At 36.7% G+C, this 24796-nt stretch overlaps 1 protein-coding gene across 1 annotated transcript in view; it reads right to left on the reverse strand.

Annotated features, from left to right (window-relative positions):
* CRYBG3 (crystallin beta-gamma domain containing 3) overlaps positions 1-24796 on the reverse strand; it is a 42329-nt gene that overhangs the window by 4723 nt on the left and 12810 nt on the right. The window contains exons 5-17 of the mRNA XM_072431725.1: positions 22821-22954; positions 20118-20232; positions 19667-19702; positions 19426-19565; positions 18299-18425; positions 15862-16004; positions 14111-14237; positions 12376-12408; positions 10467-10576; positions 9848-9974; positions 8196-8335; positions 960-1083; positions 365-523 (exon numbers count right to left, since the gene is read on the reverse strand). Coding sequence (XP_072287826.1) covers positions 365-523; positions 960-1083; positions 8196-8335; positions 9848-9974; positions 10467-10576; positions 12376-12408; positions 14111-14237; positions 15862-16004; positions 18299-18425; positions 19426-19565; positions 19667-19702; positions 20118-20232; positions 22821-22954 — 1515 coding nt within the window. The remainder of the gene's footprint in view (positions 1-364; positions 524-959; positions 1084-8195; positions 8336-9847; positions 9975-10466; positions 10577-12375; positions 12409-14110; positions 14238-15861; positions 16005-18298; positions 18426-19425; positions 19566-19666; positions 19703-20117; positions 20233-22820; positions 22955-24796) is intronic.

Genomic DNA, 24796 nt, shown 5'->3' on the forward strand with positions numbered 1-24796 from the left:
TTAGAGCCATCTACATACTTTTATCTGTCAATCCTATAATGATGTTCTTTTGGGACAGTAAATATTATAATATTGGTAAGTATACCTAGTTGTAAATTGTGTATTTATGAATCTGCGTGCACAAAGATGTATTTGGTTTCTTATTGTTTTGTGCAGTGGTGTAAGCAAGAATCTAATTTCAGGTTCCTCTCAGGACACTAGTCTGTTGTTATGAAAGCATTGCTCCAGAGCAGAATAATACAAACTATCTGAAAGATGTTCTTTGAATTTGAAGTTACAGATGGTAATATGAGGTGATAGCGACTGTCTATTTCTCAAGTCTTTTCAGGATGTGCTGTGTACTGTTCAGTGTAACAATATTTACCTTGGATTTTAGAAGGCCTCGACTGAAGTACCATATCTGAGAGCTCTGTCCGTTCCTGGATGAAACGCTAACAAATGTAGCTCTTGCATCTGACAGTTTCCCTGTGACAGTCAGGTACTTGTCTTTGTGTCTGTTCCTTACCATAAAGTACACAGCTGGCTGTAAAAAAGAAATTTGAAAGCAAGTGTATCACATATGAAAACAAAGTACATGATAACATTTATTTGTTTGCCGTATTAATGTAACGCCAACATATCAAACACCCAGAAATATGGAATGATACAGTAAAATGGATGAAACCTGTGCATTGCTCTTTCCTGCAAAGGCAAATAACCAATGAATGATTCTACCATTTAAAACTTAAATGAATAATAGACCCTCCTCCTCTGTCCTCGGAGAGAAGCTTTTGATATAGGATAAAACATAAAGCAAGTCAAACTGACTCCTGTGATGCATATGTTCTAATTACAATGGCCTTGAGTTAACCAAACTTACTGTGGATTGTTTGCCTTTTATCTTTATGGCTTGTGTTCCATTATAACACGTAGCCCTTCACTAAAATTGATTGATATGCACAATTTATAACTTGCTTTACCTGTTTCAGGGTACGAAGGGACCCGATCGCCTTCCAGCCGCTAAACTTTGACCAGTTTAGAATTTGCTGGTGCTCCAGTAACATTTGTCTTCCCAGGAAATTAGCGCCTTCAAATGCGATCCACCTGAAAAAAATGACATATTTTGGTGACTTTATTTCCACTAGGATCTAGGTCCCAGTCATGTACGCCTGCTAAAAAAGCATAATCTTCTAGGGTTTAGTACTTCCCAAAAACCATGTGCCAAATGCAGAATCAACATTCATGGTCACTGTGACAGATGAACAGTTGTTCTGCAGAATGCAACTAGAAATGATAGATTACATATGCACCCCATATGTAAGAGGTAAAAGGAAGACCTTTATGTCTTAGTGTAGCTGTGCAGGGAAGGGACATGTGCAAATGTTCTACTAGACTTTTATGTATGTTTATAAATGAAAAGGATGGGTATTTTAAACTCTGCCTCAATCAGAATTGTAGTGTCACTTGCACGTATGGCCCCAGTTCACTTGAACAACCCTGCATAACAACTTGAAAATTAGGAGATTTTATTCTAATTGTACAGATTTTATTAGCTTTACACCTTAGTAATATGGATAGGCTGACAGAAATCAGGTGAGCAATACATAGCAGACTAGTGATTACATGCTATGTGAAGTGCTCTCTCACTGCTCACCTACTAATTCTCTCTGACCTGTAATTTGCAGGAGAGCCATTTTCTATGGTGCTGTTTCATTTGCATCAATGTATTACTCCAGATTTCCTGCTGCATATCTATAATTTCCTATTTTAAAGCAGTGAACTCACTAAACAACTATGTGATTTTCATAATACCAGGGTACTCCTGCCATGTTAAATGCATCTAACTTGCCATTCATTGCAGTCATTATTGGCGTTGTCAGGTTTTGTTACTAGTAACTAGCTTATGTCCACTTCAGCTCCTTTAATATATATAAGCAAATAGAATCGCAAATAGCAATAGAAGATTTTCCCCTTTCTCTTGCTGTACTTTAGGCAGTGTACTGGCCCATCAATGACCCCACCAGTTTAAATGTTTCCCTAAAATCCAATTGTAGGCCAACCTTACCTAGAAATGATCTAAAAAGAAATGTGAGGAATGTGTTGTGTGTTGTGCTGTACCTGGAACCCAAAAAGAAAATTTTGGATGCCCTAGTAATTATTACACAGTATTTATATAGCACCATCATATTACACAGTGCTGTACAAAGTCCATAGTCGTGTCACTAACTGGCCCTCAAAGGAGCTCACAATCTAATGTCCCTACTATAGTCATTAAATGTAGTCTAAGGTCAATATAGGGGGAAGCCAATTAACCTAACTGCATGTTTTTGGGATGTGAGAGGAAAACAGAGTACCCTGCAAACTCCTTGCAGATAGTGTCCGGGCTGGGATTTGAACCTAGGACATAGCGCTGCAAAGGCCAGAGTGCTAACCCCTGAGCCACCATGCCGCCCCATGTTGTTTTTGACATACAGTACATTGGTATGAGTGATGTGCTAGAAGTAGAGCACAAATTCATCAAATCTCACCAATATCACCTTGTGTGTAAACTAAAATAAACAATGTTTATCCTAAACAGAGAAACAACAAGAGAACAAGTGAATAATGTGTATGGTCTGCAGGGAAGTTACAGACCCTCTTCCTAACAAGTGCAGATAATCAAATGGCCTAACACAGGCCTGATATTTTATCTGCTACTAGCTCATGGTTTCTTTACCATACCAAGTGTTTGCATGTGTTTTGGCACATCAGTAAGTGTCATTTATTCTCCACTTTTGTATCTGTGGCGGTAAATTCTGTTTATGTTTGAGAATTTCTGACCAGTGATTGCATATAGTCAGACACTTTAAAGGAGGGAGCAAATAGGGCAACATATTGATTCAAAATCAGAAATTAAGGATGTATTGCAGGAACAGCAGGACCAGTACTATGCAGACCCTCTAAAAAGGTAACTGTGAATAGGGAAGTCAACCCCCAGACTTTGTTCCAGTATTAGGAGAGACATAAGGTAAGGATCTGGATGGAGAGCTGTGGTCAACAGTGACTGATTGTCCACCAGGGTCCTCTGCAGTTCCCCCACTTACCAACGCATAACTTTACGCAATATACTTAAAAAAAGAAAAAAAAACATATAGGCAGACTGGTAGTTTTCAAGCTTTGCTGGGAACCTGATCCAGACATAGGGGGGTCTGGAAGCTAGACCAGTATGAGTTACTGGGTTATAGCTATTGGATATCTTGTTCACTCAGGGAGAGTAGCACTACTGTGACTCCAATGGCATTGTCTAAAGAAGATATGATGGAGCTAGGTTTTATGAAGAAGCACATTATGAAATAAAGCTGCTTGTGCCTCTCCTTCCCATCCATGGAATGTCTCATCACTCATCTCAAAAGAGTGGCTAAGTCACTTAGGGTTTTCATGAGGCTACATAAAATGCTGATCTTCGCTGCTAGTTCTGTGCTAGTCTTTTAAACCAACACTGTATATGAGGTGTGCTGGATCACATAAAATTGATGTGGTGAGCTCTGTCCTGAAGGTGTCCTTGGCAATCGCAGAATCCCATTTTTTATTTCTGTACTATTCCTGGGCACTTATTTTTAATAGTCTGTCATTGGCTTCCCCCTGAATAATTCTGAGGCAGACATTCTATGGAGGATCAGAAAAAATAGACACGTTAACAAATTTTATCTTTTTCCACAGATGTGGCAGATACATTTAATTATTCACATCAACTATGTAACCATTTTGATTTTTTGATTGGATCCATTTTGAAATCAGAATTTATATTAAAGTGTTAGGTCATACAAAACAGACAACCGGTATTTTACTATGTCCAGTGTTATTAGAAAACACGGCTAAAACACATAGCCTCATCCTCAACCTGTCATTGGACAATAAAGGAGCAGCAGCTATTCATCCCTCTTCACCTGTTTCTGGCACAAATGTTGGGAGCAAAAAGATGGATATAACAGCAAGGTAACTAGCATTTCAGAAGCAGGTTATTAGTTGCAACCCCACTACGGCAGTTCACAAAACACTCTAGCTATTTAAATGTATTTATTTTACATTCATAAGGGCCTACAAAACACAGAGGTAGGCAATGTAAGGAACCAAGGCAGGGAGATCCCGATGTTAGATTATGCAAGACATACAGAAATCTAATTCAGCCCACCAAACTACACCTGAACTAACTAAACTGTTAGTTTCGGGTGCAGTGACAAGAGGCAATAAATCCAAACTGGTATTTCATATTTATACATTCCGGTGAACTATGTTGATTACTATTTTACTTTAAAGCTGCTGCTGCTAAGATCTTTATTCACAATGCCCTGTTAGCAACACCTCCAGCAGAATTCCCCATAGTTTACAGACAGTGCAAACCACGCAGGGAGAATGAAGCCCCTGGCAATGGTTGTGGCAGGCAGTAGACCTAGGGAAGGGAAGTAAATATGTTTAACCTCTACACTTCCCAAGAAATATTGCATGTTGTAAGATGATTCAGCTCATCAGCAGCTACTAGAGTAGATTGACCATTATGATTATTACTATGTGTAGCAGTAGAAAGGCATTAACTCTAACATGTCTAATTCTTAGAAATAAACCTTGTACAATATTTGTAACCAGGTGAACACAGGTGATCACTGTCACGGTCACATGCTCGAGTCTGTAGACATGGACAAAAGATAAATTAAGACGTGAACCTGAGGCCATGCATTTATCATCAAATGAAAACCCTTTCAAGGACAGGATTGCACAATACGAGATTCTGAACATAGCAGCTGCCTGACATCCACATTTTCTAAATCATGAGACATTAGGCTAAAGAAAAATGTACAATATTGCTGAAGACAAGATATAAATCAAGTATATAAAATTTAATCCAATCAAATCAAGTTTGGGTAGTGTTTGAAATGAGAAAACCTCATATGACTGAATACCAATTAAAAAATTACAAGTATATGAACAGGACTTTTATTTCACATTTAGTACAATATCCATATTTTACAGAACAAATTGTGTAGTCTTAAATATCCTTTTTACCGTGGGGGAACCCTGGAAATAACTTTCAGGTCTTTGGGAACCCCTTCTATAAATACTATTTCCAAAGCTCACAGTACATTAGTGTGGTCGTGAGTGGGAAGATTGTCACCCTTACAAATAGCCAAAAAGATCACTTAAACTGACCCGACCATCACAAACTGCTCATTGCCCAAGAAATTTCAAGCAAACTCTGGAAAACCCCGGTTGAAAAATATTTAAGTGCTTCTGTAACCCTGTGTGCAAAGAAGGCTTTCTAATAAGCCAGCACTGGCTGTTCACATTTTTTCTGACTCTAAAACTAATACAAAAAAAGTAATTGATAAAGCTTTGAGATGATGGGTACTTTTATTTTTCAGATGTAATTCCAACCAGTGGCTCCAGACGATTGATATACCTTGAGCCAAATTTCCATATCAGCAATATACCGTTAGCCCTGTTTTGGATTTTATGTATAAGGGGAATGTACAAATCACAAAAACATAACAAGTACTCAAGGTAGAGGTCCAGCAGCACAGAAGGCTATCTAAAAGCTAGATAGTTAATGTTTAAAAGGGAAATTTATAATCTAAGTTAACTTTCCTTCCACTGGTCACTGTCACATGTCTTCTAAACCCCAGAGCACAAACACTCCCTTGTCTTTATAGTCTAGTTATACCTCTGGTAGTGCATTGCTGGAATTCCCAGGCTGCAAAGCTATATATCATACCTATGTGATTAACATAAAAATGACTTGTACAAAAATAATCAATCAGACTTACAATTTACTTTAAGATAACAATTTTGGCTTATGTTCAGATAAAATATGAAAAATAGTCCAAAACACCATGGTTTTTCCAGAACCACAAAACCAGTACTACAACATTCTATGGCTTGAGCCTCCCAATGTAACCAGTAATGCTAGAAAGACAAATGCATGTCACAAGGCTAGCATACAAACAATTTTGTATGCAAGCCTAGTTAGTGCTCGCTAGGATTTTGCTCACATCATTCTGCATACAGTAAACCATATTAAGGAAGCACCCTAACTGTATTAAAATAAGGTGTGGCAATCATACAAAGGAAACCTTTAGCTGATTAGAAAAGCTGCCTGGTATCCACTTGGTGGGGGATTACCTAGGAATGCCAACTAAGAGAGCTACACAGAAATCTCAGAAAATGACAACAGTTTTCAGAACTGACCTCTTTATTACATACATTTGCTTTTGTATACTAATAGTGAAATAGTAAATGATCTGCTTAAAACCAATTAAATAATGCAAGCAAACCTGGTCAAGAGAAGACCAGACTCTACAATGGGAAAGTTGCATGATGTAAGAATCTTTTACCAGCAAGCTTTGGTGAGAGAATGGAAAAGAAAACAAAATATGGATAGCTCCCCCATCCCCACCTCTCTCATCCCATCATTTCCCTTTCTACCCTGCCATTAGTACTGTAAAAGCCCAGTATTGGTCAGTGCAGAACTCAAATTGGGTAACATCCTTCTTTGCCTTCTCATATGAGTATTTAGGCCTAGAGACCTGGCTATTCAGGCCCAGCAAGGCATCCAGGTATTTCTTATTTCAGACAAATTTTTTAATGAAGGAGCATAAGGTGTATAGTGTGAGGTGCCATAAAAAGTGGCAGATTTCCTTTCCAGAGATATTTTTACAGGGATCTGTCAAAGGACTTATCTTAAACAACAGGAAAACACATCAATGGTCTACAGGAGTAAAAGACCATGATTGTTTTCAAATCCTGTCATACAAGATACAAATACTGTGACCATAAGGTCATTAAAGCTGGACAACTGAAGAATGAAACTGTGTCCCCTAGCCTATCAGACCTCAAATTCTGCTACAACATAGAAATAAAAGCATAGAAGATGGTGACCACAGCACCCTTTGGGTATTGGAGAAAAGGGAGCTTATCGGCATGAAAACCTTTAAAAGCCATCTGATCAGCGTGTACTAAAGTCCCTTTTTTCTAGAAGTGTACTAGTCCCTTTTTCTATTTTTCGGTTTTCTAGAATCTGCGATGTCTTATTTGGTAATAGATGAGATTTTTACAATAAAGGGTCAACTAGTGCACTGATGAACAAACACATTTTTAAAAAAAATTCAGAATGTTATCTATTTTTATCATTATTGTCATAGTCATGATTCTATCCTTTATAGAAATTAAATTTTATAAATTTTATAGAATTTTTTTTTTTTTTTTTGAGTTTTGAAGAAAATGTGTTTTTTTTTAACAGACTAAACCTTGTCATTTCAAAAAGTAAAGAAGTGAAGAGGTGAGTAGGAATTGACATCAAAACCAAACAAGAAGATTTAGCTGAGTTCATGAGAAGACACAAAACATAATCCCATAAAGTGACAAAAAATGTGCAAACAGGCGTGTTCAAATACCAGCAATAGGAATGCTAAACATTTCCTTTCATAATTTGTTTAGCTTGAAGGTGGCAATCAGTACTGTAAGTGAATGTCAGTGAAAATGACAGTAACAACATAGTCATCAGACCTTTGTAGAAGATAAACATGTTCTCCTAAGTTGTTTAGTAAGAGCTGCACCTTTTGAGGGTATGAGAGGCAATGCTGCTTTAATAAAATGTTGTCTTTAAACTCAATAAAAACATCTGAAATTCTTTATGAGTTACCTAAAACTTTTTTTTCAGACAATGTTGGACAGATTAAAATACAGGACATGCTTCTGACAAGTTTTTATTCCTGAAAAAGAAGAAATGTGTGGGGCACTTGATCCCTTAAAGCAGTAGATGTTCTCTGTCAGGTCTTAAAGCGGAACTAAACACAGTTTATACTCACCTGTCCCAGTCCATCGCAGGGCATTGACATTTTCTTTCCATTTCTCTTCCTTTTGGTTTATGGTTTTGGCCATCTTGATTAGCCATGCCAGTATGTGGTAACTTATTCAGTCCAGGCAGCCACTGGGTATCCTAGCTAACAATGCTGAGCTGCACGTCAGTTACAAAAAGCGGTTCAGGTAAACAACTCATTAAGTGGTAAAGCTTGACATTCATCAGCACATCAATTAAACTTTAGGTAAAATTCTTTTAAATTATGTTAATTGTTAAATCCCATTCAATGCTTCTGAAAAACCTGAACTGAAAATCTACTTTAAGTGCACTTAATATAGTTAATATGTCATTGCTACAGAGTGTAAAGTCACCGAACAATACTTACAGGCCTCTCCTTACCCATACAGACTGGGTGTAGAAATGGAGGTCCTCACTCAGGAAAGAGGTGACAGACTCCTCAAAATGTAACTCTCTCCCCTCACAGGAGTCCAGAGCAAATAAACTGATCGAGGGCTCAGCAAAGACCTGTAATCAGATAAAACATTTTGACAAAAATGTTAACAGAAAATAGGTATACATCTCCACAAGGTACTGCAACAGTGCATAGCAAGCAATCAATTACCAAATGACAATGAAAGAGCTGTCATAAAGTGAATAGGGTTACATTAATAATAACATTTATTGTGGCTGTTAACTTTGTTTATGGGAAACTGAGAACATTATCTTTTGCTTTAGCAAATCCACCCATTGAGTGCTTACACCCACCTCTCACAAATCATTTAGATAAAATGAACCTTTCACTAAAATGTGGCTGCCCCCTTTCCTCGTGGTGGGGGGCAACTATTTAAGTGAACATTTTATTTTCATGGAAGGGCTTCCTTTATAAACTGCTGATGTGTTGTGGGTGTTGGCAGCTTGGATCAAGGTCTGTTTATCTGTCATTTGTACCTATTGTAGCATGCAAAAAAAATTACCCTGTTGACACTGTGCATAACAACTGAATTATCTGTTCATCAGTACTTAGTTCACATTTGGCATGTTTGGTTTAGAATAATGGCTCACAATGTATTTACCTAATATAACAAATCTGAGGCAATAGCACCATTTATGTCTTTTCACTTTTCACTTCTAGTGGGAGAAGGGAGCTCCAAAAAACTGGCAACTCACTGAACAGCAACTCTTTATTAAGATGATTATCTAAGATATTCATTCATTTTGGACACCTGAAACATCTTCCACGCAAGCAGAGTCCAGTCAAGAGACTTTCAGAAAGGAAGTTTTGTGACAACCAGTGGACAACGCAGCAATGTTCTCAGCGGAGTTGGGTCAGGTAAGTATATATATTTTTATATATATTTATATATAAAAGGCTGTAGTAAACTACAGAATATGTTTTCTTTCTAGCACACTTTTCATAATATTTGTATCGTTACTTTAAAAGTGTTAAAAAGCAGGGGGCAGCCACTTACTTAACTGGGAAATAACAGTGGTCCACTAAAGCCATTTTCTTAAATAAAGCCCAGCTATGTTTTTTCAATTTGGGCTTTAATGCCCATTAAAATTTTATTCCAAAAGGGAAAGGTCAATCAAGTAGTAGATTTTATTATCTCCATATAAACAATTTCCATAATAGTCTGCACAACAAGTTGTAAAGAAATGTAAATATACCTAAACCTAAATGTATAGATACTAAAAGGTAGTGAACCATCCCAGTAGCCTCCAATCTTTCGCATAATACCCCAATATTTTAATCAAGGTGAAAGTGGGACAGCCTCACTTTAATCAGCCTACCACCAATGTGTAATACAAGCCTACACCATCGTGTAAAGGGTATATTTCTAATCCTTAAAAAAAAATTCTAATTTTTTGCACATGTGCCACAACAAAATTATATGTACAGGAAACATTTAAATAAAATGAGTGTAAAAGACTTAGAACCCCACTGACTGACTGGCCAATAATGACAATATCTGTTTTTGTTTTTACATTTTGCACATTTAGGACAATAAACAGGGAATGTGAACACAGATGTCTTACATAATCTATTGGCTGGATGTATTTGATCTCAGCTGCAGGACATCCACAAGAAGCCAAGTCAGTATAATGTCCTTCTTCTACCACACACACATTGTCACATGAATCAGCATTGTAGCACAACAGCCAGCTGGAAAACACAATATAAGAGTTATAAAATTTTGAAATGACAAACCACATAATTAAAAAAGAAACTCTATCTGAAACACTTCGAAGTGTTCTAAGCATTTATCATCAACATATTACACAACACATTATAGTGTATTCCCATCTGAACACGCCAAAAAGGATCCCTGCCAGAGCCATTTATGAGATAGATTAGTCTCCATAAATGCTCTAAAAATAAAATTAAAACATTCTAGTGATATTATAACAATATGCTATATTTTATTATTAATATACTGTAAAATTGTTTTTGCTTTTTCTTCCAAAGTTTTGTGTTCATGTAAATAATAAAAAGTTGAATGCAGGTAATTTAGGCTGAAGCAGCTCTCACTTTAGAGGTTATACTTTACACATTATTCAAAAAGTGTGATGAAAACCATTTTATGTTGTTTCTGAGTTCCGAGCCCCACTCACCATAGACCTATGCATATTGTACAAGCAAAAAAAGCCATCTTACCATCCCCTTAGGACTTTGAAAGACTTGGGCATAAAGGTATTGAAGTCTGCAACTTGTTTTGTAAATTCAACAATCTTGCCTTGAAAATTTGTACTTTCATATGCTTTAATCTAAAACAAAACAAGAAAAATCAAAATAACTTATGAAAAGCCTCATGCCTCCTACACACAAATGCCAAAGCAATAGAATCATTATTAGTCGCATTCAGTTGAGGTTATTCTGTAATGTTGAAGAAGTTTCCCTGTTAATTCAAGCATGTTCTTCAAAACTGGGGAAAATTATCAACCCTGGAGCCATCCTTACCACATTGTGATGCACTTTCATTGCTGCTTTCTACAGTTAAACCCCTACTGAACCTTCAGATTCAATTAACCCTAATGCTATCCAGGTGCATTAAAACAAACAAAATTCCTTTTATAATAATGCCTTACAGTTTGTTTTCTTACAAAAGCAGCCACACCCTGAATAGAAAAGCCTGCCCCTGGCAACATATTTCAAAAATGGACCCTTGCCTGAAACAGCATCCTCTCTGTGAAGGTCTGACACAACTGCTGCTAAATCAGATCTATAGGCTCTGCAATCAGCAAAACTGAAGCACCCTGCTGATAGAATAGCTCCAGCTCAACTGGCATGTTGTACCTGTGTGGAGAAACTGCTGCTTTCCCACAGAATGCAAGAATATTGACGAAGGACATGCTTCTCCCCCTGTGATGGATGACTTTCTATAGAAAACAAACTAAAAAGCATGTAGTATATTTCCACTGGATGTGTGGATAGGCCATCTACAAGGCAGCCATTCATCACATCAAAAGTGCACTTTAAAACATTTGAAATCATTTTCTCTTTTGAGCTGTGTACATGGCTTACTCAAAGTTGCAGTCCAGTGGCAATTTTACAGACAAAACAAAAAGGTAACATGTACCAAGGATGAACAAACTATGGATTTAATATTTTATGTTTTATAATCTAGGTTTTAAACTTGTTACCCAAGACAGTCCTCTGTTCAGTCAGACATAAAAATGGACCTATCACTAAAATGTTTACTTTATATAAAAGGGTAGATAACCCTAAAAGTTAAAAAATTTAAAAAAGTAAATGAATTTACCTTCTTTTTTCTGTCTCTAAATTATTTGTTTCTTAAAAAATAAGGGGTAAGCCCCTTTCCTTCTGTCTTAACAGTGGCGGTGGTAAATACTAAACGGGAGCAGCCTACTGGGATACATCACATAACCTGAGAGGCTTTGGGCTGCTCTTTCCACTCCGGATTGGGTATGTGCTAAAAAGGGCTTTTCCAGACACTGAAAAAAAATGCCAATCACACACCTGTGCAGTGAGAGCGGTACTTTTTCTTTTATAATTACAACAGGCTGTCACCCGATCTCGCACCTGCACAGTGCCAGTGAGGAAGAAGGGGATGCGGAATGAAGGACAATTCCAGGCAGGGACCTAATCTATGAAAGGTATGGAGGGATCAGGGGCTCTGTAGGAGTAATGGTCAGCAGTTGATGGTACTTAATCACTCACTACTGCCCCCATTCGTTCTGCACTGATGATACCCGGGACGTTCCCCGGGATTTCCCAGAGATGTCGGTGCTTGCGTTGGTGTGTGTGGGAGCGTGGTGGGAAATTCTAATTATTTTGTCTTGGATTCAATACGATTTAATTTATTAAATATTGGACATATTTTGGTGTGTTATGCCTATGAATTACAGGCCTAAAAGACATTTTCATGAAAGACCATGTACTGCTTTTAGACATAAAAATCCGGACAGAAATGAACCGCCAAGGAGGTTAAGCCACTTTAAAAGAGGGTCACTATGTTATGAAACAGAACAAAAGCTTCTTCACTAATTCAGTGTTCACTGTTCCAGGTAGAATGTCTGTGTTAAAAGCTGGAAATGGCACTTACCAAGTGTTTCACTTCGTTTCTTCCAAGTGGTTCCTGAAAATGAAATTAACCCATTAATTTACCATCATTTTCTGCAACGATACTACTTTATCGAGAGTTAAAACGCTTTTACCAGGAAATACAATATTATTAAATACTGAGAGCTATTAAGCTATTTACAGCTCTGCTGAAGTATTCATTGCAAGCTTGTTAGTTACATAATGCCATGGTGAAAGCCATAATTGGTTCGGTGGCAAAGACGTGTCACAGTCCTTCTGACAAGCAGTGAAAGAGCAGAAGTAGAACAGTGGTTTTAGCAGCTAAAAAATTACGAAAATAATTTTACAGCAATGATCGATCAATACACACATGGAACATTGCCTTTTCCACAGTGTAAGCTACATGATACTGATCAATTGCACATGATAGCATATTACTCATATATTCATACTCATATTACTTTACAGATGACACCATGACAAGGTGTTTAATTCATCAGTCTACTGAAAGATTGCTATTATCATTGAATAACTGCTAGTGCTTCTTGTAGCATGATTGAGCTACTAAAATTCTTACACTTGGAAATAAAACTGCATGAAGAAACATAGTGCCTAAGACAGAATGAAATCAAGCAGCTCTTTTTTGTGCAAGAGAAGTGTTATGATATGTTATAGTATGAGGACAACAGTGGGGAGTCTTTTTCTATATTTCAATAACCTTCTGCTGGGTCTCTGGGACAGCAATTAAGAGGAAAGTTCCTATAAAGTACATAGAGATTAGGAAAAAAGAAAAAACAACATGGCAGGGGTTTACCTCCAGTATGGTTAAAAAGAGTAAAGCCAAAAATGAATGAGGCAAATTCTCAAAGCAGTTATGTTCAGTGTAAACTATAATAGTACCTTTGCAACTTCAGATTTTAAATGCCATTTTTTACCTGTACCTGTGTTGTTGTGCCGCTACAGAACCACTTGTGCCTTTTAGTTTACTGTTAACAGACTGTGATCTTACAATTGCCTTACTTCAATGAGTACAATAATTACTTCCTCATGTAGGCACACAGTTCTACTGTAATTAAGCCATACTGAGAAATGTAGTGTGGCATCCACTGTACTTCCTACTTTGCCTGTTAATGGGTTACACAAGATTGACCCCCCCCCCCCCCCATCCGCCACCATCTGCATTCAGAGAATAATGGAAAAGGAAAAGTAGTGCAGTATGCAAGTACATTTACCAGCTATGCTGTCCACCACTGAGCTTCTATGCACTGTTTAAATTCACTTATCAACCTGACAACTATTAGAATGTTGGTTTTAGTTGGGACTATTAGTTACACATTTTCATATCCTATCCCCTAAAGCTGTGACACATTCTTTAGATTTAAACAAAAATCTATCATAATTGAATCACATTTGGCAAAAAATACTATTACCCCTATAACTGGCCCATACCAGCAAAAACCTTATACCTGCATTGTTCCCCATAAGCCCCTATCGTAAAAATGAAACAGAACCACAGACAGCTCTCTTTTGCTATCTCTAGAATTACTTTTATCTAGACGTTCATACAAACACAATGATATCTGTCAAACTAGAAAAGACATCCTAGAGATATAGTATGTATGACATTACATCAGGCAAACAGTGGGTTTTATTTGTTTTTTCCTCCATGATTTCTTTTATCAGTTTACATTTTTGTGTGTGGGTACATATATAATTTCTTTGCATAGTAAGGTACTACAAACACTGCAACAACTCACCAGCAGAACTGGCCGGATGGACATTATTATATTGCTGCTTCCTCCCCAGTCAATATGACTCTTATATCTTCCTTTTTCCAGTATATACTGCTCACCACAGTAATGCTTCTGTTGATATGCCACCCACCTAAAAAAAAGAAATTGAGTATGGTAAAGTTTATTATCTTTCATTAAACATAAACGTGACAGAAAAGAAAACAGCAGGTGGGTCCTGTGTGGTGGAAGTCCATTCAAAATCATCACTGCTACCCCTTACATGGAAGACCTCTTTGTCATGGTGTGAGTTACGAATTTACCACATGTCCTGAGAGTTCAATGGATCTGAATCCTCTTCTCAAGCATTTTAGTTTCAGCACTACAAACAGAACTGTTACCACAATTGAAATAGCAAACCAGACATTTACAGAAGTGCATGGGAAATCATCTTTTGTAAAAGCTATGCTCTTTGGATCTCCTCCTAACCTGTATTAAGAAAAAAGTGATGTCATTCCAATTTATTAATCTTGCTTCTGTATGAAAATTGTGATTAAAAATTCACAGGCTTGAAAGTTTACATTGAAAAAGACCAAAAGGGCAAAATATCGTACACTTGTGCGGAGTTTCAGGAAATAGGTCAGTCGAGGGAATATTGATTCAGTGAATCAGACTGAAGTTCTATGATTTTGGTGCAATTGCAATAAAATTCACTAACCCTATTTGCTTTATTAAACTGCACATTTAAAAAGGCAGCAACTCTTACAGCCAATCTGAATGTAGTTTTCAGACTTACAGAGAGCTAAACCTAGGAAAAGTTTCTACTTGAATTAAACAGCTACTCTCAATGACCTTTAAAAGAGGTTTCGAGTTGTCAAACATCACAATGAGTCAATTACGAGAATTGTACCAGGTTTACTAAACATTTGTTTAATTGTTTCACAGTTCCCGGGTTTTATCTTTCTGTACATCTTGTTTTCTTATTAAGATACCTTAGTTTCATGGCCACTGATTAGCCAAGCATCATTAATGGGAAATACACTATAAAGCTTAACGACATAAAGCTGCAGTTTGCAATCAGTTGGGAATTGCAAACCACAGCATTATACAGCTTTAGCAGCACAAAACAGAAACAAAACTACTCAGTAAATATCGGTATTCACTATAGCTATGCATAAAACTGACATCCCATATATAACATTCTAATTTTGATTTTCTATACTATAATCAGTTTAGGCTCATGTACGAATCGTCTGCTTTTTCACCCCATCAAGCATCAATCTTTTAAAGCAATCCAGTAGATGCAATGCACATTATCTCTTAATTTTTGCCCCAGTGAACAAAAATGATACTGGGAAATAACAGATGATTTTTCATGTTTTTAAAAAAATCCACAAGCAGTTTACAAACATTGCCCTGACGAAAGAAACAAGAGATTTCCTGATTACTGTATGAACATTTTGTGTTCCTTGACCATTTAAAGGTCCTGATTACAGCAAATGCATTAGGACTTAACGTAAGATGCTTTACAGGCAGTATAAAAGGCAGTAGATGAACAACCTGCTTTTTGGAGCTTAATATTTCTCAGGCATAATCCATTACTGAGAGGAAATTGTCTTTATGTACTTTTATTAACAGAGCATAGTTATAGTATGACATGGATAAATGAATGATGGGATGAATGTCGGGTGTATAATAGTATAATAGTCGCAACAAGCTCTCCTGCTAATAGAGTGCTAGTAGAGATATATCACCTGGTTCTACAGATATGTACTTACATTCCTTTTTTCACATGTATACACTGTGGTCTGATGTTATATCCAGCCAGCTCTAGATCGGGGATTGCCTGATTATAGAGATCCACATGTTTCCCATCCTCTGAATCTGAGTCCAACAAGGCAACAGATGCTTCCAAAAAGTTCTACAGTGAAAACATTATATTACAAGTAACTAAAAGTTGATATTTTTTGAGCTGTATTATTTTTCAGTACAACATATATTCAGAACCCCAATGAATATAATTTTAGAGGTAAACATTCCTCTCAATATCAAGGGAAGGGTCAGACCTGCAGAAGGATCAAGGGATCAAAAGATCCCACAAGGCTCCAGATGCCTGGGACCGTCCCGGCCACTCATCTGCACTGCAGCACTTGCACATCTGATAGCGGTGGCAGTGAGTCAAGCTAAACTGCCGAATCCTGCCCCTATTCATTTTCAATGGGGCTGCTGCATGTAGGGGCTACATGTAGTGCCTCCCATGAAGCAGAGGTTCACTTGCATGTGGAAGTGGTAGCCACACTGCATCCTCAGTGCCAAGCTTAACATAGCCTTACTGGAAAAAAAAGGCTCCAATGCAAATCCCTAGCCTGACAGCTGCAATGCTAGGTTCCTGGATACAATAATGCAGTTTCCTATCTCATCTCTCTGCCCTCAGCCCCCTCATTGGACAGGGAATTAACATCTTCTGTTCTGTCTACTGATCAGGTAGCAGTCTACAGTCTTATCCCCAGAAGTGCATGGAAAATATTACACAGAAATATTGTTTGCTCTGTCACTAAAAGCAGAATAAACTGACAAAGTATTTAGCTTTGCTGTATCAATTATTCTTAAACACCGTATTTTCATTGCTAATGGTCATATGATGAATTTAGTATGTTCAGAGCACCATTGACTCGGCTTTGTCTGTTTGCCAACCAGGTGGAACACAAAACACAACATTACCAGTTCCATGTGGTTCTTTATTGGCACAACTGAACACTGATTAATCCAAAAGGAATGTACATGGGTCGTCATGCCAGTGCTCAGCTTTTACTGAAACCCAACTTATCTCAGTTTTCAGTGTTAAACTTTAACTAAGGGAGCTGCATCAAAAAAAAAAAAAAACTGAATTATATAATAGTTTCAGTCCCTAAACAGCTTTTTAATCTTTGAATAAAATAAATACTTATAATAATGTGTCATAACATATGACTAAATATAAATACTGAAACCCATCATTAGGGTAGTTAAAATTTAAGAAAATCCCAACCTATTCACTATTATTACCTTGTTAATTACTATTACTCAATGCATATTTGAACTTTAAATTGATTTAATTATAATGGTAGTCAGTTTTTTTCTTAACACTTCAGAGATGCAGCAAAAGGGGTAGCAAAACAAAGTGACTGTTACCAGACCTATATCTAAAAGGAGGGTTTTGGTTCTGAGCCGGCTTCAGGAATCCTGCCAGACCGGGCAAAACCCTGTAAGATTTAAAAAAAAGTACTTTGAAGTTTTAAGTGTACCCCCATGCCACCGCCTTCTTTTGTTGATTCAAGAATGTTTGTCTCCCTGATTGTCATTGAAAAGATGGAGGCCTCGCTATGTGATGTTTATAAGCTGGCAATGTCTTCACCTATTGTGATGTGGCTATGCTAAGTGTAATTCATAATTTTGAGAAGTAGTGGGGTCCTGCTTTTGGATCATAGAGTTTTTAATGATTGCTACAATAGTGTTGTGGGGCCTGTACACACTTATTTTAGTGCAATACAGTACATTATTATTGTTCAAACAGGACCCCTTTTAAGTAGTAAAGGATTTTGTTTAACATCCTGACCATATGTAGTTCTACACATATAAGGACACAGGTTTTATTTTTATCTCCAGTTCAGATAATACTTTGCAATAACAAGGTAACCCTCATAAAATTTTACCTTTATTAGTACTTTTCTCACCTAAATTAGCTATTATCAGAAAAAAACACGACTCGCTTTTTCTGGCTGTTAAACTTATAATACCTTTCTCTATAAGTACCAAGTATAATTTGGCCTCATTAATGACTCATGAAGAAAAGGCTGTTAAACATTATGCTAGACCTGGGAGTTGGTATGTCAGTAGGACATCAAGATTTTCAGCATTTTCTTTTACTTAAAGGCACACTGAACCCCAAAACAACTGTAAAATCTTTCATATCAACCAAGAGTATTTTTTTTATCTGATGATGGGACTTATCATTCCATCTGTTCAATACAGTTCCTTTTTTTTACTCTGTAACATACCTATTGATGATGCATCGGGATCTAGGCCAGGTAAGAAAGATAAGACTGAAGTCATGTAAGATATGACATCACTAGCTTCCACCAATGAATCCACCAATTTACAATCAGAATTTGTTTTTTGTTTATTTATTTTGGACACTTAACATTGCTCCATAAAAGTATGCCAAGGAGTACTTACAGCTTGCAGATACCGAACAGATTGCAATGTGCCGCTGTATCCACCCCATGCTTTCCAGTCTTCATACTCGCCTTCTTCTAAGAGATATTGATACCCTTTGTATCGCTCTTTTTCATAGCCAACCCATCTAAACACTAAGGAAATGCAAGTCAGATGTTTTTTGGAGGCTTTGGCCATCATAAACATATGCTCTGCTTGGTTTAGAAGTGTGCTGACTGCTGTATGCATCCATTTTGTACAGACTCAAAATGTATAGCAGTAAAAGCTTTGCATTATGACCTATAAATTGAGCAGTGGGAAAACATGAGACCATTTACAATCTCCAAGTAGGACTGAATATGCATTAAAACTGTACTAAAACTTCAATCCCCATTTAGCTCCCTGAACAATGAATCATCATTGATTCTTGGCTACAATGTCAGATGAAACTGTTTTGCAGGTAAAACAGCTACTATACTTCTAAATGTAAGTATCAAACTGTGTATTAGGCTGTTTGTATGAAATGCAACTTAATAATAATTAACTTAATAAAATATACATAAAAAATAGTAAAAACACCAATTCACAGCAAATTCTAGCAAAAAAAAAAAAAAAAACAATCTAGATTCTGCCCAAAATGGCAGTAAATGCAAATGAAAAAAGGTACATGGCCTAATTTTTTAAGGTAAGTATGCTTCCCTTGTCTGCCTACAACCAGAACTAAAAAACTAACCCATCCTCCCCAATCTCAGATGTGTTTCTTCCAGCTGTGACACACAGCAATGTTTAAACCCTACCTGCCTGGATATCTTTACCTGAACACTCCCTTTCTTTTTGGTCTGGTATGCATACTACTAAATATGAATTTTTATATATGTTCATTAAATACACACTTTGCTATTTTATTATTATTATTGTAAGCTAATAATTTACTATGCCTTTGTGCTTCACTGCTATTATCCATTTTTACTTTCTCTGTTCTGCGCACAAGTATAGTTGAAAGTAGTGAGTTGTCCTGCTCTAAGTTTAATGCTGAAAGCTTGTGGCTCAGAAAACAACTGATTCATTGATTTGGCATACAATATTTTAAGACCTTCCTTTACAAACCTTTCTGAAGTTTTACTAAAGGCTTACAAACAAGCACTCACATTCCACCAACAACCTGAATGGATCCAACATCTAGGGAATCGGTATTGTCTCTGTCACTTATAAGTACCCCGATGCTGCCGACATGTTCTGTGATCTCTCTTGACCACCCTTGAAAATGTGGCTTTTCATATATAATTATCTGTAAAACAGTTCCTAATTTAAGCATATTTCTGACATACAAAAGGACACACTGTTGAATTATGTATTCAAAGTTGTTACCATAGCAATTCAATCACTTACCTTCGGATCATTTGGTAGCTGCACTTTTAATCCACCCTGAAATGAAGGGAAAAGAATTAAGCAGACATTTGTTCCTTCCACACAATTAGGCTTTGAATACGGAAGTCACAGAGTGCAATCATTGCCAGCCACAGAAGCCTACAGGAAAGCAATCTTTGATTCACGACTAATTTTAATACATTTTCCATGCTAATGAGAGGTACAAAAATGTCAGCGCAAAAAGAAATAAAGAATGAGATAGGTTTATAACAAATGAAGAGAAAAACTCAAAACTTGACTAGTGGCAAAAGACGGCAATTTCAACTCTGCTCGGAATTGTCTGCCTTGACTATAGCAACCAGTCATATTGTTCTCAGCCTTTTCTAACCTGCAGTAGGATAGGCATCTGATTTTCTATCCTACACTTTTGATATATTTACCATCCACCAGTTGTAAAGTTGTTGTTTCTTACCATTTTTAAAGGGCGAATTGACTTGACACCACATTCCTGAATATGTGGCAGATCACAGCCTTCTTCTAACACAGACACTGTACCATTGTACTGAGGCTCGGTATATGTCAGCCAACTGTAAAGAGATAATGTGAAGTTAACAATTTGATTTGTTCCTATAGTACATATATATATAAATAATCAGATGAATGTATGTATGTGTGTGTGTGTGTGTGTGTGTATGTAGGTTCCACCATCACTCGAAATTGCATTTCAACCAAACTTGCCATACATATGACTGAGACTCATGTGAGTGCACCAGTCATGTTTGTACAGCGCTGAGCTATATGTCAGAGCTATTTTTGTATGTATGTATGTATGTATGTGTAAATGTCATCACCAGGAAACACATGGAGACATTTCAACCAAACTTGCTATTTCACCATCACTGGGACACGCACTGACACATTTCAACCAAACTTGCTAGACATATGACTCAGACTCATGTGAATGCACCTCTGTGCTATATGTCAGAGGTATATTGACATGGGAGTATGTATTGCTCAGTGACAGTGTGCCTTTTGCTTCCATACTTGTTTTTGGACTCTTTTACAATTTTTTGGTCTGTAATAATGCCTTCGAGAAAATGTAAGGAATTTGGCCGAGTGCAACAAAAGGCAAACCATAAAAATGAAACAACACTGTAGACAATAAAATTCCGAGGACAGGAATAAAAGACTTGCCACGCTGCGTGAGAGAGCTAGTAAATCTGGAGCTTCAGAGACAGTAAAACAGTGTGAGACGCGACTACAGGAAAGGAGAGAAAGAACTACTACATCTAGAGCTTCAGAAACAGTACAATAGCGTGACACCGAGTACAGGAAATGAGAGAAAGCGCCACACGATCACAGACTGCACAATATTTTAGCTTAGCATTGGAACGGATTCCTCTATGATCCACATAAAGACTACTCGGAGCATGCAAGTGTTAACATTGGAAAAATGGAAATGGTTTGTAGTTACTGTCAAGCAAAGAACTTTAAATCTGAGTCTCCTGGTATTTGCTGCAAAAAAGGGAAAGTCAAACTCTGCCAACTGGAAACACCACCACAAGAACTTTGGAATTACACATCAGCAAATACCTCTGAGTCAAAGCGTTTTCTGAATAATATCAGAAAATACAACTTATGTTTCCAAATGACATAATTCGGCACCACATCAGTTTTTCAACAGCCTGGATTTCCATCCACATTCACGATGCAAGGGCAAATTTACCATAAAGCGGGATTGTTACTTCTGCTGCCAGATCAACCAGCAACATTTCTACAACTATATTTTATTTAAAATGAACTAATAGAATCTGACCAGAGGTGCACCTACATCTCAGGAACAAAATTTCAGATTGTCTTAAAGTTACAAAGGATGTTTCATGAGCAATAAAACATTTAAAACAGCATTGGAACATGTGCAATTTTTTTTAGGTTAATTGTAATTTAATTGTATTTTATTTAATTGTATATTGTACTTATAATTTTAAAACCTGTAAAAAAAAACAATTCTTTGATTTAACACCATAGCTTTATTTTATTCCTTTTCCTGTATAATATAAGACTGCAATAAAAAAAAAACCCAGGCAACGCCGGGTAATCAGCTAGTGTATATATATATATATATATATGTGTGTGTGTGCTTTGCTTTAGGAAGACTGTACGACCATTCACATTGCTGTATTGTATGTCCTTTAAATTGTTTACAACAAAAAGCAATCATACAGAACTACAAATACACTAGAGCTGTTTTTAAAAAGCTTTATCTAGAATTGGGCTTGTTTTATCAAAACTGGGGGAAAGAATTAGAACAAAATTGATTTAAAAGTAGATTTATTGAAGTAAAAGTGAAATCTGATTTCTTGCTATTTCCAACAGCTCCAGTTTTATTTTTCTGTATCCTAATTTTAAAGAAAAGCTGTTATTAATATGTAGGCTGACCTTTCTAACTTTGTTGCTTGATAGTCACAGTGACCTAGTGCCTTCCATACTTTCTAAGGCAATGATCTGGAAAATATGCCAAAGAGAAATTCTCACTAAAAATCTGCATGCTTGTTCCAGGTCTGCAACTTGGAGGGTATTTAAGCCAGGGACAGTAAGATACCTATATTTTTGCTTGGAAGGTGGTCATCAGATTTCCAATTTCCCTGTAACTGTCCCAGAGAAAGTTTCTTTAATATAACTTTGTGGTTGTTTTCTTTATGAAATATAGGCAGTTTATTTAGCAATGGTAATTTTCCATTTGCTAGGGACAGTGCACTTACTGCTGTCAAAACTTCAGACACAACACTGTGACCAAGTTTAGGGAATCTTGTGGGATCCATTGACTCTGTCCTAATGCTCCAGAACCTAAATCTGGCTCTCCTTACTTGTATAGTTCAGGAATATTCTAATCAAACTCCCCCTTCTATTGTGTGCTACTTCACCCTCATTTTTTATTGTAAGCTCCTCTGAGCGGGGTTTTTTCCTCCTCCTGTGTCAATAATAATTTAATAATAATAATATTAATATTGATGTGCTACCCCTATTTATTGTACAGTGCTGTGTAATATGTTGTCGCTATATAAATCCTGTTTCATAATAATAATAATAAAGGGACAAACCCTTACAGAATTGAAATGACTTGTCCTTTATAAGCCTAATTTTTTGAACATATATTTAAACAAACTATACTCACACTCCTGAATTCACTGTTAATGATCGGGGACGCCTGTCCACCAGATTCTCTAAGGATGGGACCTCTGTATGAATATAAACTGGTGAGTCTGAAATGTCCTCTAAGGGAGATATCACAACTTCAGGAAGGTAATCCTAAGGAGGAAAAAATAAGAACATGATTAAAATACATTCAATACTTTAACATTCCCACATGATTTATACCTTTAAAGTAGACCTTTTGGCAAAAATTTCTATTGGCACCCAATCCAAGAAAAAACATTTATTTTTTCAGCACTAAATACAAAACTTTTTGTAATAGTTCTGCAGAGCCTAACATCATATATCCCAGGAGGCTGTATTGTATTGTCCTCAATATCCCCTAATATCTTGGGATGCTCACATTGCTGACATTTGGTTCTTGACATTCTTGGTGGCTGGCTGCAGGAATTCTGAAGAGACAGTTGGCATGCAATGATGGAGAAGATAGTTGCATGGGACAGGATTTGCATGAAAATAGTGGTGCATGTTTTAGCTCCATAAACAATTACCAATAGTAATGTGCATGTGAAAAGCAGAATTCATGGGGAGGTGAAAGATCAGCTTTAAAAAGTACAGAAAAATGTCTATTGATCTGCTGAAATGTACTGAGCTCCTACTCCATGGGCTGATACAACAATTTTGTGGACTGGTTGGTGTCAGCGCTGCCTAGTTGTCTTTTACTAAGCTACTTGATCCTTCCTATTCTCCTCATCTCTATAACATAGAATATGAACCAATCTTTACTGTGTGATGTAAAGACTTTAGTAAAAAATAAATAAAAAAATAAAATGTGTGCAGAGTTGAGGAAGGTGAAGAAAACACACTGGTAAATCATTGCCAAGCTACTTTTCTGTTATGAGCACAATTAATTGAGAACAAGAGGTATGTTTTCCAAGACCGTCAGTGGACCAAAACTATCATAAACATGTTTTCTTTTCACCTTCCAGGACATACTGAAGTCTAAGCTTGCAATACATAGCTGCAGAGGTCACTTAGAAGTCATAACTCAAAGAAGTCTACACAGGGCAAAGTGTTTCCACCACTGGAGTGTAGAAAGACCCCAGCACGTCATATACCTTTAGTAAGGAAAAAAGACATATGTACTTTGGGTAATTTTAAAAGGTATTTTACATGGAAATGATCAGGGAGCAGAATGGGTGAGCAGACTCGTGGTGTCACACTCCTTGAAGTTCAGAAAAAGTTGTTGAACAGAATTATACACCCTTCGGCGGAGAAAAAAAGTCCACATATGCAAAATAACTGTGAATTTAGCATTTTTACTTTAATTAAACAAATAAAAGTTCACCCCAGAAATAAGCAATTCATGAATCTTCATTTCTTTTTACCTATTAATTTTACATTAGAGCCAATTTTTCCAAATTAGAGCCAATTGTACAAACGCAACAAAATGAATGGAAACTTGTTACTGAATATAAGTTATCAAACCAATTCGAAATTCCTGCATTCCCTGTAATAAATATATATTATTTATGGTTTAACAGGAATGTTGGCTAAAAACCATAAATCACCATAAATATTTTTGACCTCATTACATATCAACGCATTGATATTGTATTACTCTTTCTTCTCCTCTTTAACAACACTTTTATCAATGCCCCATTTTAACTATCTATAATACACAACCTCTTAATTTCAGCACACACAAATCATTATCTGTGAAAACAAATATCTTTTCTACTAACTATAAGCCACACACCATCATTTTTTCACACATATATTTACATACAAAATGTATCATTATTATTATTATTACTATCTGTGTTTCTATTTTTAAATGTACTCTTTATTGTTAGTTATCATATATCGATATGTTTTGTTTGTAATGATACCAGTCACTGCCCCTGATTCATCAAGCAAAATCGGATTATCGGTCGCGCATTCGTATTAGCGATCCGGAATCGTGCGCGATCGCGCTATTCAACAACTGAAAAAGCT

The sequence above is a fragment of the Pyxicephalus adspersus genome, chromosome 1, assembly GCF_032062135.1.
Source record: "Pyxicephalus adspersus chromosome 1, UCB_Pads_2.0, whole genome shotgun sequence".
Classification (NCBI taxonomy): Eukaryota; Metazoa; Chordata; class Amphibia; order Anura; family Pyxicephalidae; genus Pyxicephalus; species Pyxicephalus adspersus.